This window comes from Panthera leo, chromosome C2 (assembly GCF_018350215.1).
Source record: "Panthera leo isolate Ple1 chromosome C2, P.leo_Ple1_pat1.1, whole genome shotgun sequence".
Classification (NCBI taxonomy): Eukaryota; Metazoa; Chordata; class Mammalia; order Carnivora; family Felidae; genus Panthera; species Panthera leo.
The window spans coordinates 151,025,822-151,041,649 of NC_056687.1; the positions used below are offsets into that span (position 1 = coordinate 151,025,822).

The 15,828-nt window shown below is 49.2% G+C and overlaps 1 protein-coding gene across 1 annotated transcript; it reads right to left on the reverse strand.

The window, feature by feature from the left end:
* Positions 1 to 13,200: 13,200 nt before the first annotated feature.
* On the reverse strand, positions 13,201 to 14,438 carry CCR8 (C-C motif chemokine receptor 8). The gene has a single exon (XM_042903656.1). It carries the CDS (start codon positions 14,436 to 14,438, stop codon positions 13,371 to 13,373), a length of 1,068 nt encoding a protein of 355 aa, XP_042759590.1. The 3' UTR covers positions 13,201 to 13,370.
* Positions 14,439 to 15,828: the final 1,390 nt, after the last annotated feature.

A 15,828-nucleotide genomic window follows, 5' to 3' on the forward strand; every position in this document is an offset into this window, starting at 1 on the left:
AACAGAGTGGATTGGTGTATTTCAGAGACTGCTGTTGGCCACTCTGGGAAAGGGGGCCCAGAGTGAAAGCCTCCTGCCCGCTGGCCGCCCTACCACCAGCAGGTGGGCTTGGTTCCGGGCTCAGAAGAAGTGGGCTGGCTTTCAAGCGTGGTACGTGCCTGCCAGCTTTTCCTCCTCGGTATCTGTTCCTGCCACACTCCCAACCCTGGAACCCAGAGTCCTGCCCCGCCCCCCAGCCCCTCCAACCCCCCTCCCATGTTCTTGGAGATTGGGAAATGTATGAGATAATGTGGAAGAAGCATTACCCATTAGCAGATGAGGAGGGTTTTGGAGCAATACTTAATGGCAGAACTTGGAGCAGTGAGTTAAAAAATAGAAGAAAAATATATGGTGAAAACATGGTGTGTGACCTGAGTTCAAGACAAGGTCATTGGGGCGCCTGGGTGGCTCAGGTGTTTGGGCGTCCGACTCTTGATTTCGGCTCAGGTCATGATCCCAGGGTCTTGAGATCAAGCCCCGTGTATTTCACTAGGTGCACTAGGTGTGGAGTCCGCTTAAGATTCTCTCTCTTTCTCCCTCGGCCCCTCTCCCCAGCTCGTGCTCTCCCTCTCAAAAAACAAAAAAAAAATAAAAAAATTCCAAAAACGAGGCCATTAACATCAGGCATAGCTTTCCTGACTTGTTTGCAGTCGGCGGAAGGTGATTTTTGCTTCTATGACCTAATATCCCCCAGTTACACAGTAAGTCTCCCAAACCCCATCTGGCCCCTTTTGCTGAGTTGGGTGTTAAGATTTCATGATGCTTGGGGCACCTGGGTGGCTCAGTCGGTTGAGCGGCCGACTTCGGCTCGGGTCATGATCTCACACTCCGTGAGTTTGAGCCCCGCGTCGGGCTCTGTGCTGATAGCTCGGAGCCTGGAGCCTGCTTCGGATTCTGTGTCTCCCTCTGTCTCTGCCCCTCCCCTGCTCATGCTCTGTGTCTCTCTGTCTCAAAAATAAATAAAAACATTTTTTTTTAATTTAAAAAAAGAAAAAGATTTCATGATGTTTTCCCATCCCGATGACTGTAGTCACTCTCTATCCAGGTTACATAACACCCTCTTAAAGTTTTATTCACAAGTTTTATTGACATCTGGAGTTTCCACCATCCAAGAAGGAAAAGGCTGGCATAAGCATGGGAAACTGGATGGGAGAGACAGAATCTGCTCCCAAGGCAGCTTTGGTTCCCTGCCCTCCAGGCCTGGAGGAGACGAGCCTTCCAGGGCCTTCCAGGGCCTTCCAGGGCCATGCACCTGTGTCACTTCCTTGGGGACAAGGTCGCTGGAAGGGTGAAGAGTCCATAGTGAGTTGTCCCCCATGCTTCTGGGAAAACCAGCTCAGGGAGACTTTTTCTGTCTGCCTGGAGCCAGAGCTGTTTCTGGAAATGTCTAGATTCCCTTTACTGTTGTCAAGGCAACGAGCCCCCTTTTGCCCTTGGAAGCCGGGAGGGGGTCAAGAGGGGAGACATGATGCACGTGGCAGGCCACAGTCCCCTCCCCTCTGATGTGGAAAATATTGAGGTTAGGAGCCCACAGTCAAGAAAGAATTCTTTTTTTTTTTTTTTTTTAAATAAATTTCTTTAAATTCAAGTTAGTTCACATACAGTGTGGTACTGGTTTCAGGAGTAGAATTTAGTGATTCATCTCTGACTCACAACACTGAGCGCTCATCCCAACAAGTGCCCTCCTTCATGCCCATCCCCCATTCAGCCCCTCCCCCCACCCTCCTCCCCTCCAGCAGCCCTCAGTTTGTTCTCTGTATCTAAGAGTCTCTTAGGGTTTGTCTCCCTCTCCGTTTTTTATCGTATCTTTCCTTCCCTTTCCCTATGTTGTGTGTCTTCAATTCCACATACTTCTTGGGACGCCTTCGGTGAGAAAAGATGGTTTTACTAAAGCCTGGGGACAGGACTGGTGGGCATAAAGAGCGGCGCTGGGATCACGAAGAAGAGTTGACTATAGACTTGAGAGTTGGGAGAGGCACAGACAAGGGGAAGTTTCCAGACAGGCTTTTCATAAGCTACAGAAGACCTAGGGGGTCCTGGAGGCCCAGTCAGCCTCGAGCCAAGGCTGTTCTTCCCCCTCGCAAAGCATTACCAAAGAGTGAGGGGTTCCTGGAGAGACATGCCTGCCTCGGCTGTTTGCCAGTGGGTCGCAGGTTATAAGGAAATGTAATGACATCTCCGTGTCTTTTGCCTTTGTTCTTCACATCACCTTCCATCTTCTTGAGCCTCTTTACAGCCAGTGGCCTCCCAGAGAGGTGAATGGGTGTTACGATGGTTCCATGGCATAGCCCGTGGAGGCTCCTCTCCATTTGAACGTCCCCTCCCATCCCAAACGGTCTGAAAGAACATTCTTCAGAATCTCCAAGGGCCCGGTGCTGCCCTCAGCAGTGGCAGAAATCATCCTCTGTGCCTGGTCTTGAAGATGGGCACAAACCCGCAGGGGGAGAAAAAGATTCTAATGGCTTTCCCAGAAGCTCTGGCAAAGAGAATGGTCCTGTTGCTGTTTCGGGCTTCGCCAAGAGAGAGATACCTTTCTTCCTCCCGTGCCAGTGATAAAATCATGAACTGGGGTTTGTGAGCAAATGGCTATGAAAGAATTCTTAAAAAGAACTTTTTTAATGTTTATTTATTTCGGAGACAGAGAGAGACAGAGCATGAGCAGGGGCGGAAAGAGAGGGGGACACAGAATCCGAAGCAGGCTCCAGGCTCCGAGCTGTCAGCACAGAGCCCGATGCGGGGCTCGAACTCACAAACCGTGAGATCATGACCTGAGCAGAAGTCGGTAGCTCAACCGACTGAGCCACCCAGGCGCCCCAAGAAAGAATTCTTGAGACGTCTTTGGTGCAAAAAGGTGATTTTATTTAGGCCCGGAGACAGGACCCGTGGGCAGAAAGAGCGGTGCTGGGGTTGTGAGGAGTGACTGATTACATGCTTGTAAGTCTGTGGAGGGCAGGGGGACAGAGATAGAGTTGGTTTCCAAGGACTTTCTGGATGCTGATATAGCCATTGTTAAGATAGAGTTGCCTTTAGTTTTTAATGACGTGGCAACATTAAGGCATCAAGGCAGCCATACACTTCTTGAGGAGTCTCTGGCATCTTTCAGTGGGCTGCAAGCTGTAAAGGGACTTAATTTAAGCTACAGTGTTCGGGCCTTTGTTTCCCTCATCACCTGCAGCCTCACCACTGAGTGGAGGATGACCGGGCTAGGAGACAGAGCAATGCGGTACAGCTATTCATGGGCTGGTCTCCGAGAAAGCAGTGAAACAGTAGGCTGTGTGTGTGTGTGTGTGTGTGTGTGTGTGTGTGTGTGTGCATGGAGTGCCCCTGCAGAGTGGGAGTCCTGGGATTCTACTCCAAGGGCCGAGATATCAGGGGCAACGGAAGAAAGAAGCTGTAAAGCAAACCCAGGCTCTGTGGCATTCCGTGTTGAACCATCCCGTGGGAGCCACAAACCTCTCCCTCAACATTGCCACGAACCGTTTCCCCATCTTCTGCACCCATCAAGCCCCTCTTGCTTTCCTGCCATCTTCCCAGGGAGGAAACGGAAACTACATTTTGGCTACAAGTTCACAAACACAAGCACCTGTTTTCTCCCGGTCCCTGCCCAGCCTGAATTGCCCACAGGGGTGAGTGGGACCCACCCACACTTTGTGAACTGTCGAGTGGCCCTACCCACGCGTGGCGAGTTATCTCCGTCTTTGGCAGAACGGCCCTGTCAGTAAACAAGTATTCCCTGTGAGATGGTGAGTTTTACAGGTCAGCTTGACTAGGGTTATAATTCCCAGTTATTCAGTCCACCCTAATCTAGGAGTTTCTGGGCAGGTAAATGTTCATCACACCTACGATCAGTGCGCTGTAAGCAAAGGAGGTTATCTTCAATGATCCGAGTGGGCCTGATGTAACCAGCTGGAAGCCTTGAGAACAGAACCAAGGCTGCCCTGAGGACGAAGCAATCCTGCCCCAGGACGATAGCTTTAGTTCCTCCCCAAAGTTCCCAGCCTTGATGGTCTGCCCCGTGGATTTGGGACTTCCCAGCATCACCATTGCTTAAGCCAATTCCTTGAAATAAATCTATTCTATCCATCTATCTATGCATTGATATTATATATATAATAGCTATGTTGATTAATATATTAATATAATATTTTATACTATACGTATACATGTATATGTAAATACATGTTTCTCTGGAGAACTCTGACCAATACACCTGGCTTCCCCTCCTTGCAGGACAGAGACTGTGTCCTCCTCCTCCCCGTGTGTCCTTGAGACCCCACGGAGGGAGAGTGCTAGTATGAAGAGAAAGTGGCCTTTGGGAGCAGGCCAGGCCACCGGCATCCGATCCTGGCTGTGTCACCTGCTAGCTGTGTATTCACCGCAGCTTCCCCGTTTCTCAAATCGGAGATAGAAGTACCTACCTCCCAGGACTGCAGTAAAGATCAAATGAAATCACGTGTATGTAAGTGTTAAGTAAGAGGCTAATTAAACGTAGGGAATTATCATTTCAGTGGGGGCCCAGTAATTATTTGCAGGCTTAGGTCGTTACAGGCACGTTGGCTGGTGTTCCCTAAGTCAGGGGTGGCCGAACATAGCTCATCAGCATCCCGCGTAGATTGTTAATGTTTGAACCCATAACCCATCTTCAAGCTTGTCACCTTGTCCTTGGATGAAAAAGGAACATCTGAGATTGGCCCATGAGAAGAGCAAAAGTAGAAAGTCCTGGGGCACCTGGGTGGCTCAGTCAGTCAAGCACCTAACTTTGGCTCGGGTCATGATCTCACGGTCCATGGGTTCGAGCCCCGTGTCGGGCTCTGTGCTGACAGCTCGGAGCCTAGAGACTGCTTCGGATTCCGTGTCTCCCTCTCTCTCTGCTCCTTCCCCATTCTTACTCTGTCTGTCTCTCCCTTTCTTAAAAATAAATAAACATTTTTTTTTTTTTTAAAGTAGAAGGTCCTCTTTGCAATCGGGATTGCTACACGAGCCCTTATTTTCCATCATAACCCATGGAATAACTCCACACCCACTCACTCCTCACTTGGACCCAGGCAAGGAAACAGACCTCTTGAAGGTGATGCTCATGGTTCCTGTAAAGACCACATCGACACTGTCGTGTGTCGTCATGAAAAACAGTGGTGCCAGGGTGGGTTAAGTGTCAGACTCTTGGCTGGGGTCAGGTCATGATCTCACAGTTCATGAGTTCGAGCCCTGCGTCGGGCTCCTCGCTGATGGTACGAAGCCTGCTTGGGATTCTCTCTCTCCCTTTCTCTCTCTCTGCCCCTCCCTGCTTGTGCTCTCTGTCTCTCTTCTCTCTCTCTCTCTCTCTCTCTCTCTCAAACAAACAAAAAACAGTGGCATCTATCAAAGTGCCCAGATAATCCACTATGGATATCCTGCGGGGCCAGATGAAGGGAGAAAAGGAAAGAAATAGTCACCCGGGGTTTCACTTCGCACAGCCAGGTGCTGATGAGGCGAAATGCTGGAGGTTCCCCGCCATCCGGGATCGGATTCTTGCCTCCCTCGTGCGCAGCCGAGAAGTGACAGAAACACACATGCGAGAGAGACAAGCGACGTCTGAAGCGAGTTGCACCTGCTTAGGAGGGAATGAGCTGTTGGACGTGGCAGAAGGCTTTCACTCCACCGCCAGCCTCAACTCAAAGTCTGCTGAATCCGGCTTTCCCTCCTGGGTGAGAGCCCCGACTCCCAATCCCGCACTTGTAGCCACGTGCCCTCAGGCACGTGACCACCTGGGGCGTCTGCGGCTTCACCAGTAAGATGGGGAAAATGTAGTATCTCCTCCTAAGAGTTTTCGTGAGCAATTAATGCAACCAAACTCCCGGCGCCGGGTCTGGCACGCGCAAGGACTGAAGGTGCGGACTTTTCGGCCTCATCACTTTTAAAATCCGCTGCAGTTTCCACTGCTCTTTAGGAGGCTCGGGGATCAGAGATGAGGTCCCTAAATAGGGTGGGTCGCTGAGGGGGCAGGTGGAGTCACTCTTCTCCGGGGAGTCCGTAGAATGGCGTTTATGTTCCTCTGGGCAGCAGTCACCGAGGACCTGCTGGGAGCAGCCACGGACTCACCAGCTGGCCTCGGGCCCCCTCCCTCCTCTTCGGCCAAGAAAAAGCCCATTCGAGCTGCCGGCTGGGAGGGTCCCCCGGCCTCACCCAGATGGGCCCTCCAGGAGGATCCCAGGCTCTCACAGGCAGACGCACTTCTCTGAGTCACCGTGAAAGATGCCATCCTCAAAGCCGGGGTCTCCCCCTCTGTGACCCCGGGGAAAGAGGTGGGAGTCTTCTACCATTTGGACGAGAGAGGAGAGCTGGGACAGGGGAGGGGACCTCAGGCCGGAGACTGACCCTCGGGGTGGTGCGTGTCTCCAGGGCAGAAGGCACCTGACCCAGAGGGGGGGCCTCAGGATACCCCACTGCCCTAGCTTCCCACCTGCACCTCTTGGAATGGCCCCACACACCTCTGAGGGAGGGGAGCAGCTTCCAGGGAGGAGAAGAGGTTAGCTGCGTGAGGAGCGGACCACGGGATGCCACGCTTTCTATCGACCGAGTAACACCCACTAATCGGCAATGCACTGATTTGGGGCCGCTCCGGGGATTAGCCGATGAAAATCCTTCCCGTAAGATAAGCAAACCCGTCCCCTCCTCTGACTGCCAAGGTCTGAGATTTAGGTGGGATTTTCCTCTACAGTGTCATCTCCAAGGGAAATGGGGAGGGTCTCGAAGACTTCATCCGAGCCATGACTTCTGATGACTTCATCATCTGATGACTTCATCAGATCGGGTGAAGCCTCCAGTCACTCATCCAACACCTGCAGTTGCGCTGCGAATCTCAGGGCAGGATTTCTCACGACAGGTTAGATGTATACGATCTGAGGTCTCCCAGGGCCACCTGGGTGGCTCAGTCCGTTGAGCGTCTGACTTCAGCTCAGGTCGTGATCTTGCGTTTCCCGAGTTGGAGCCCCGCATCAGGCTCGCTGCTGTCCGTGTGCAGAGCCTGCTTAGGATCCTCTGTCTCCCTCTCTCTCTTCGCCCCTCCCCTGCTCACCCTCTCTAGCTCAAAAATGAATAAACGTGAACAACAACAACCAGATGTCTTCCAGTGATGTCCTCCGTCCCTTCTAAGCTTCTGCCCTTTTCCATTTGTGCTCCTTCAACCCGCTGGGGAAACCTCAGCTCAAACTGACCGCTAGGGGGGAGCATGAGTGCCGTCCCCAGCAGGTTCTGGCTCCCGGCCTCTGGGACAGTAGGATATGTGGCTGGTGGTGTTATTCTCGTTTTACAGACTCGAAAACTGATGGTCAGAGCAGTGAAGGGACAAGCAGCCAGAAGTGCAGTGGAATAATGGGAAGGAGTTGTGGACAATGAATTCAAATTCTGCACAACCATCTACTTGCTGGCAAAAGAGCCCCCCCGCCCCCCTAACCCCGCAGGAGGGCAGGGAGGATTGGAGATCATTACCAGGCCTTTCCCCAGACTTAAGAGGCTGCCTGTCAGGGCGCCTGGGTGGCTCAGTCGGTTGAGCACCCGACTTCAGCTCAGGTCATGATCTCACAGTTTGTGAGTTCGAGCCCCGTGTCGGGCTCTGTGCTGACAGCTCGGAGCCTGGAGCCTGCTTCAGATTCTGTGTCTCCCTCTCTCTCTCTCAAAAATAAATAAATATTAAAAAAATTATGTTCTTCTCTCGCCATCTGTGTAGGTAAGAAAGGGCATATACATGTAACTGTGAGTCAATAACCCAGCCAGGAAAAAAATAGCAACTGTGTAAGCACAGGGAGGACTGACTGGCACCAGTGAATAGGAACTCTAACCAGGTAGAAGATACCAAAAGGTGTTGCCATATCATGAATTATCCAGAATTCCTGGCAGGAGGGCTGGGCACTTGCCTCTGGTTTTCTCCTCTGTCTGCTAGAAAAGGGATTCTCTGGTTGAGCCTCTGGTTGTAATGTGGCAGGAAGGAGGCATAATAAAGCAGGTGGCCGGCCAAGGTGGGCCATCTCAAGAGTGAAGCCTGGAGGGCCTGGGGGAGCAGGACAGGGAAGAGGCAGGCAGAAGACTGTGTGTGTCTTTGAATCGTGTACCAGCCGTCTCACCAGGAGCCTCGAGGTTTAACCAGGCCGCAAGTTCCCATGTGCAAGTAGGCATCCTTCCAACATGCAAATCTGACCATGGCCCTGTCCTACCCGTGACTCTTCTGGATAAAGCCCAAATTCTTTAACACGACAGCTCAGTCCCCGGGCTTGCTTTCTGATCGGCTCCCCTGCCGCCCTTCCCTACCACGAAACATTTCTGCTTCTGCAGTCCTGGGAACCTGACACGGTCTCTCTCATCTCTGGACATTGGTACTTGCTCTGCCTGGTGAAAGCAGGCGCAAGTATTAAATACATGCATGAATTAACGAGTCAGATCCGGGTAGCATCAGGCGCAGTCTGCCCCCTGTTTTTGGACTTTTCGGGTTTCCAGCCACTTGCAGTCCAGTGTAAGGATTATTCCCTCCCCAATGCCGGCTGGAGCCCCACCATGATGGAGCTTTATAACGAACTCATGGAGAAGACAGTGGATGGGTCATGGACAAGGCTATCGGGTTCCTGGTGCTTTGTGCAGTCTCTTAAAGGGCGGACCTTGGTAGGACTGCTAACACTGTCCCTAGTAAGTTTGAACCCCTATATCAAGATCACTTACCCTGGGCTGGAAGGGGGGCTCTAATAATGCAGAACTGTTGGCAAAACTTAGCTTATGTGTGGGCATTTTCCTCAAGGTGCTCTGTGCCCCAGAAAATCTCCCACCTCTCTGGTGTGGCGTGCATTAGCCTGAGAGTCAGGTACAAGGCAGTCTGAACATGATGATCCTAGACTCACGTGGCTAGGAAAGGACCTTGGCGGCCACCTAGTTCAACTTGCTCATTTTACAGGTGAGAACAGTGAGGCCTTGAGGGGAGACACAGTGAGGTTTGGGCAGAGCCTGCACTAGAATCAGGAATCCTGCCTCCTGGTTCCATGCTGTCTCTTTCCCGTGTGCAGTCACTCCTGCAGTCTCCTTATACCCACCCACTGAATCCTGCAGACGAGACAGGTGCAGCACAAATGAGGAAGTGGCAAGGGGCAGTGCCTTCACCCTGGCACAGCCAGCCAGGGTCACCAGGGTGATGATCAACAGTGACCAGGAAGAGAGTAAAACACTTGGGCATCTGTGTATGAGGACCAGGGGTCCTCACCTTGTCTTGTTTCAGGAACCCACTCCTTTATTCATGGAACAAATGTATATATTTTGAGTTCATTTATTTTGAGAGAGAGATAGTACAAACAGGGCAGGGGCAGAGAGAGAGAGAGAGAGAGAGAGAGAGAGAACCCCAAGCAGGCTCCACACTGTCAGCACAGAACCTGACTCAGGGCTCACACCCACGAGGCCTCGAGATTGTGACCTGAGCCGAAACCAAGAGTCGGGCGCGTAACCGAATGAGCCACCCTGGCACCCCTCGTTCAACAACTATCAATCAAACACATATAATCACACTTTCTGGCATCAATGTAAGAAATCACTCTAGGAAAAGAGGACTTACGAAGCACTGGGATGACAGTATGATGAAAGTTCTACAAAGACACAGACTACCAGGAAATTGCTGCTCGGTTCTAATTCAACTGGAATTTCAGGGTCTGGACATTCAGAATGAGGAGCTAGTCTTTTGTTATTAGCGACCTAATATAATAACGGAACTCACGGGGTGTTCAAAGTAAAGCAAATTTGCGTCTACAGCAGGAGAAGGAAACACACTTCTCATGTTTTTCAGAAGTTACACGCTTTGGAGGAGCGGTGTGGCTATCCTCAGCACAGATTTAAACATTTCAAGATAAAGCTGTCCGGACGCTTTCCTAAAATGAGTAGGCTGCCCTCCAGGCATATATTTGCAATATGGTCAATATGATGGGTGTCAATTTTGCCGAATGAGCCACCTGTAATTGAAATTATGTTGTTAACTTGGAAAAGAAAAGAAAAGAAAAATTGCTCTGAAATCGGAAATCAACGTTTGGTATACTTTTAATATGTATTGCAGAATATTCTATCTGAAGGATATTTTTAGATTTTATACATATTAGGCATCCTCATGGTACTAAAACCCTGTCTGTAGAAAGAGGAAAAGAAAGAAAACCCCAAATAATTTCTGTTTACAAGAGAGAAACTAAGTGTAAGCAAATAGTTTGAAGGAAAAGAGAACACACACGATAATTAAAAGAAAGCTGCTATGACTGTATTAATGCTGAGCATCGCAGACTTTCAGTCAAGGAGTATTGTTGGAGGAAAAGACACATTTAATGATGACAAAAGAGGGCGCCTGGCTGGCTCCGTAGGAAGGAGCACATGATTCTTGATCTTGGGGGTCGTGAGTTAGAGCCCCACCTTGGGTGTAGAGATTATAAGTAAATAAACAAACAAACAAATAAACTCTTTTAAAAAGGTTAAAAAAGTCAATTCAATAGAAAGATGTATAAATCTGGGCACTTGGGTGACTCAAGTCTGTTGAGCGTCAGACTCTTGATTTCAGCTCATATCATGATCCCAGGGTCAAGGGATCAATCCCTGCTTAAGATTCTCTCTCGCTCGCTCTCGCTCTCGCTTCCTCTGCCCCCCTCCACCTCTCCCGTGCTCGTGCTCTCTCTAAAATAAAAAACAAAAAATAAAAAAAAAAGGACTTAAGAAAGGTATACGGATCTTCTATTTGTGTGCACCGAATAACATAGCTTCAAGATATATGCAGCAATACTAAACAGGATTAAAATGAAAAATAAACCGGCAATCACAGTTAGAGATTTTCGTGTACCTTTCACAGTGACTCGTAGAACAAGCAAACAGAAAAACTCAGCCGAATGGAGACTTGACCAGTCTGGTTAACCAGCTCCAGGCAACAACCACACGATATACCCATTCTTTTCACGTGTACGTGGCACATTTGCGTAATAAACCACGTTCTGAGTCGCAAAACAATTCGCAACACATTTCAGAAAAGGAGCATCTGGCAGCGCAGTCGGTTGAGCGTCAGACTCTCGATTTCGTCTAGGTCCTGATCCCCAGAGTCCTGGGATCCACGCCGCCTCTACAGGGAAGCCTGCCTGGATTCTCTCTCTCTCTCTCCCTCTGCCCCTCCCACGCTTGTGCGCGCGCTCTCTCTCTCAAAATAAATAAACATTAAAAAATTTTTCAGGGTGGCTTGGTCGGTTGGGCGTCCAACTTCGGCTCAGGTCCTGATCTCGCAGTCGGTGAGTTCGAGCCCCGCGTCAGGCTCTGTGCTGACAGCTCAGAGCCTGGAGCCTGTTTCGGATTCTGTGTCTCCCTCTCTCTCTGACCCTCCCCCGTTCATGCTCTGTCTCTCTCTGTCCCAAAAATAAATAAAAAACGTTGGAAAAAAAAATTAAAAAAAAAAAAAAAAAAGAGAGAGAGAGAAATCAAACCTAAGGAAAGCAGGTAAGATAAAGCTAAGAGTAGAAATCAGTGTAAAGACAAAACCAGAAGATCAACAAAGCCAAAAGCTGGCTCTTTGAAAAGATTGATAAAATTGATAAACCTCATAAGACTGATCAGGAAAAAAAAAAAAAAAAAGAGGGAAAATACAAACTGCCGATAATAGGAATGGAAAACAAAAGGACATTACTTCATATTCTCGTGTATCAAAAATACTATAAGAAGATATTAGGAACAACTACATGCTAATTTGACAATTTAAGCTGGGAAAATGCCTTAAAAAGCACAACTTTCCAGAACTGAGACCAAGCAAAACCAGAAAACCTGAATAAACTTTACCTGCCGAAGAGACCGAACTTATCATGTGAGATCTTCCTACAGAGAAATTGCAGATGATCTCACGAATGGGCCTCACCAAGCAAACCTTGAAGGGGGACATCACGCCCAATATTTTACACAAACTCTTTCAGAGAGTAGTGGAAAAAGGAGCACTTCCCCACACATCTTTTGGAGGCCACATCTGACCAGGACATTTTTTTTTTTTTATTAAAGCATAATTAACATACAGTGTCATATTAGATTCAAGCGTACCATATAATAATTCAAGAGTTCTATACATTACTCAGTGCTCCTCATGAAAAGTGTAGTCACCACCTGTCACCAAACAATGCTACCGACTGTATTTCTTAGGCTGTGCTTTTTATCTCTGGAACTTGTTGATTTCACAACTGGAGGTTTCTACCCCTTAGTCCTCTTTAACTGTTTCTTTCACCCATCCACTCACCCACCGACCTTTCCTCTGACTGCCAGCGGTTTGTTCTCTGTATTTAAGAATCTGGTTTTGTTTGTTTGTTTGTTTGTGTCTTTTTTCTTTGTTCATTTGTTCTGTTTCTTAAATGCCACATATGGTGAAATCACATGGTATTTGTTTTTCTATCTCTGACTTATTTCACTTAGCATAATACCTCTAGGTCCATCCATGTTGTTGTAGATCAGACCAGGATATTTTATTTTATTTTATTTTATTTTATTTTATTTTATTTTAAGAGAATGCATACACACGGCAGGGGAGGGGTAGCCAGAGAGGGAGAGAGAGAATCCCAAGCAGGCTCCACACTCAGCACAGAGCCCGACTCAGGGCTCGATCTCACAAACTGTGAGATAATGATCTGAGCTGAAAACAAGAGTTGGAGGCTCAACCAACCGAGCCACCCAGGCGCCCCACGACCAGGACATTTTATAAGGAAAATTATAGGGCAATATTTCTTATGAACACAGATACAAAAATCCTGAGAATCCAATTATTTATTAAAAGGATCATGACCAAGAGGTCATTTTTTCCAGGTAAAATGCAGGTTGATTTAAGATAAGCAAATCAAACAATGTAGTTCACCAAATTAGCAGAATAATAGAGGAAAACTGTAGGTTCACCTTAATAGATAAGAAAAAGCATTTGATAAAACTTAAATGGATATATGATACAGACTCAACAAAAACTAAGAAAAAAAATCCCAAAGTTAACATTATACTTAAAAAAAATTTTTTTTAATGTTTATTTATTTTTGAGAAAGAGACAGAGTGTGAGTGGGGGAGGGGCAGAGAGAGAGGGAGACACAGAATCCGAAGCAGGCTCCAGGCTCCAGGCTCCGAGCTGTCAGCACAGAGCCCGACTTGGGGCTCGAACTCACACACCGTGAGATCACGACCTGAGTCGAAGCCAGACACTCAACCTACTGCACCGCCCAGGCGTCCCCGTGACCCCGGTTCTCAGAGTCTCCCTTCACATAGCCTCAGACTCTAGCTTGAAATCACTTGTGTCCCCTAAAGGAAGAGCAGGGAGGAAGGCAGAGGCCTGCTTCCGGGCCCCCTCCTCACAAAATGTAGTCTATACTGGAGGATCGCAAGGGGTTCTGGCAGGAGGAGGAGGACCTGTCCCAGCCCTGCCTGGGGATTCGTCTTCCTGCGTAGAGGAGGATGTGGCCGCAGCTCTTCTGGAATATTTCTGAGAGGTGTTTCTTGAACTTCTCGCCCATGAAAGCGTAGATCACAGGGTTCACGCAGCAGTGAGTGAAGGAGATGGTTTCTGTGACATGGGTGGCATAAATGAGCCGCTGGCTCAGGACACATCCGTCCAAGATCTTCATGTTGAACAGGGACGTGAGGAAGAGGACCACGTTGAACGGGACCCAGAAGAGCAAAGAAGCGACCACGACAATGAGCACCAGCTTGATGGCCTTGGTCTTGTTGTGGTTTGGGCAACTCTTCAGTTGGTGCAGGATGCTCACGTAGCAGAAGATAAGGATGGTGAATGGGACCAGCAGACCTAAGATGTTAATCTCAAAGTAGATGAAGATCTTCCACTTCAGAGTCTGCTGACTGTAAGACGAGTAACACTGTAGAACGCCGTCTTCGGAGGCCACTTGGTACAATACCAGGAGCGGGCTGGTGACCGCGACGGCAATCAGCCACATGACCAGACTCAGGGCTGTGCCCGTTCTGGCCGTCCTCACTGTCATGGCGTACACAGCGTGGACAACTGCCAGGTACCTGTCCACACTCATGAGGGTGATGAAGAACATGCTGCTGAAGAAGCCGATGTAATAGAAACCGGAGACCAGCTTGCACATTGCAGTCCCAAACACCCACTGGTCCAGCTGATAGTGGGTCTGGAAGGGGAAGGTGAAGACAAAAAGCAGGTCCGACAGGGCCAGGTTCAAGAGGTATATGTCTGTGATGCTCCTCAGCCTCTTGCAGGTGACGAGGACCAGGATGACCAGGCTGTTCCCCAGAAGACTGAATACAAACAAGACACAGTAGAAGATGGCAAGTAACAACTTGTTATCTCTTTGGATAAGTTCCCCGTCGCAGGGGCTTGACGAGATATCAGGATAGTAGTCGTCAGTTACTGTTGTCACATTGGGCTCCAGGGTGTAATCCATCGAGGCGGGAGGACCAGGTCAAAGAGGCACCTAGGAGAGATTCGTTCCTTAAAAATATTTTCGTTTACAAAATGCAGTCTGAATTGTAACCATCGCTGCCCCTGCCCCATTCAGATGTTGAAGCCCTGAAGTCCTGTTAGGGACTGAACATTTGTGTCCTCCCCAAATGCATATGTTGAAGCCCTACCCCGCCTCGTGATGGTATTAAGCAGTGGGTTCTTTGGGAAGTAACTGGATTAAATGAGGTCGTGAGGGTAGAGCCCTGGTGAATGGCGTGAATGCCCTTCTAAGAATCACGAGCCCGCTTGCTTCTCTCTGCTCTCAGCCATGAGATCCAAGGAGGACTTGGCTGTCCGCAGCCCGGAAGAGGGTTCTCACCTGAGTTTGCATTTCCCAGCCTCTAGAACGGTGAGAAACAAATTCCTGTTGTTTACAAACCACCCCTCTATGGTTTTCTGTTATAATAGCCCCGAACTGGCCAAGACACCACCAATGTCATCTTTGGAGATGAGCCATTAAGGCGATAATTATAGTTCAGCGATATCATAAAGGTGGGGCCCTAACCCATAGGCCGGGTGTCCTTATACGAAGAAGAGGCACCCAGGCACTTGAGCCGTCTCTCTCTTTCTCTCTCTTCGTGCATGGGGAAAAGACCGTGTGAGGGCACACCAAGAAGCTGGCTGGTTGCAAGCCAGGAAGAGAGGTCTCCCCGGCAACCAACCCTGATCTTGGTCCTCTCACCTCCGGGACCATGACGAGAGTAATTTCTGTTGTTTTAAGCTTTGGAAGTGCGTGGAAGGCAGGCGTCCTGAGGCACAAGCTAGAAAAAGCCGAGGCTGCCTTGAGCGGACTGTTGGTGGAAATTCGGATAGTAAAGGTGACCATGCCGAGGGCTCAGCAGGAAGGGAGGAGGCTGGAGAGAGAGCTTCCCTCACCTCAGAGAACACACATATCATCGTGAACAGAAAACGAGTAGAAGTTGGCTCTTGTGGATGGTAGAACTTGCGAACAATAAGACTGGATGTTTGGCTGGGGGCAGCCTGGACTCTGCAGCTTCCGGTAAAATGGTAGGGGAGAGAGGTAAGCTGAAGGAGTTGTTAAAGAGGAATCAGAGCCTGAAGATTTGGAAAACTCTCAGCCCGTCCATAGGGCAAAAATGAGGAATGGTTTCTGGAGAGCACGCCTCAGGTGTGGCTGGGCAATCACCCCACACAGAGATCACCCGCGGAGTCAACCAGCCGTTTCACCAGCAGCCAGGGGTAGAGACACTGCCAGTTTGGACAAAAGCTGCAGAGACAGAACAAAAGAAAACCAACCCCCTTGGACTTCTAAGATTCTACGGGTTAGGACAAGAGAGCCATGTGCCTGCGAGTACATTTTATCCTTCAAG

Excerpts from the sequence above, each read along its gene's own strand:
- CCR8 (XM_042903656.1), bottom strand. The coding sequence starts at position 14,438 with ATGGATTACACCCTGGAGCCCAATGTGACAACAGTAACTGACGACTAC.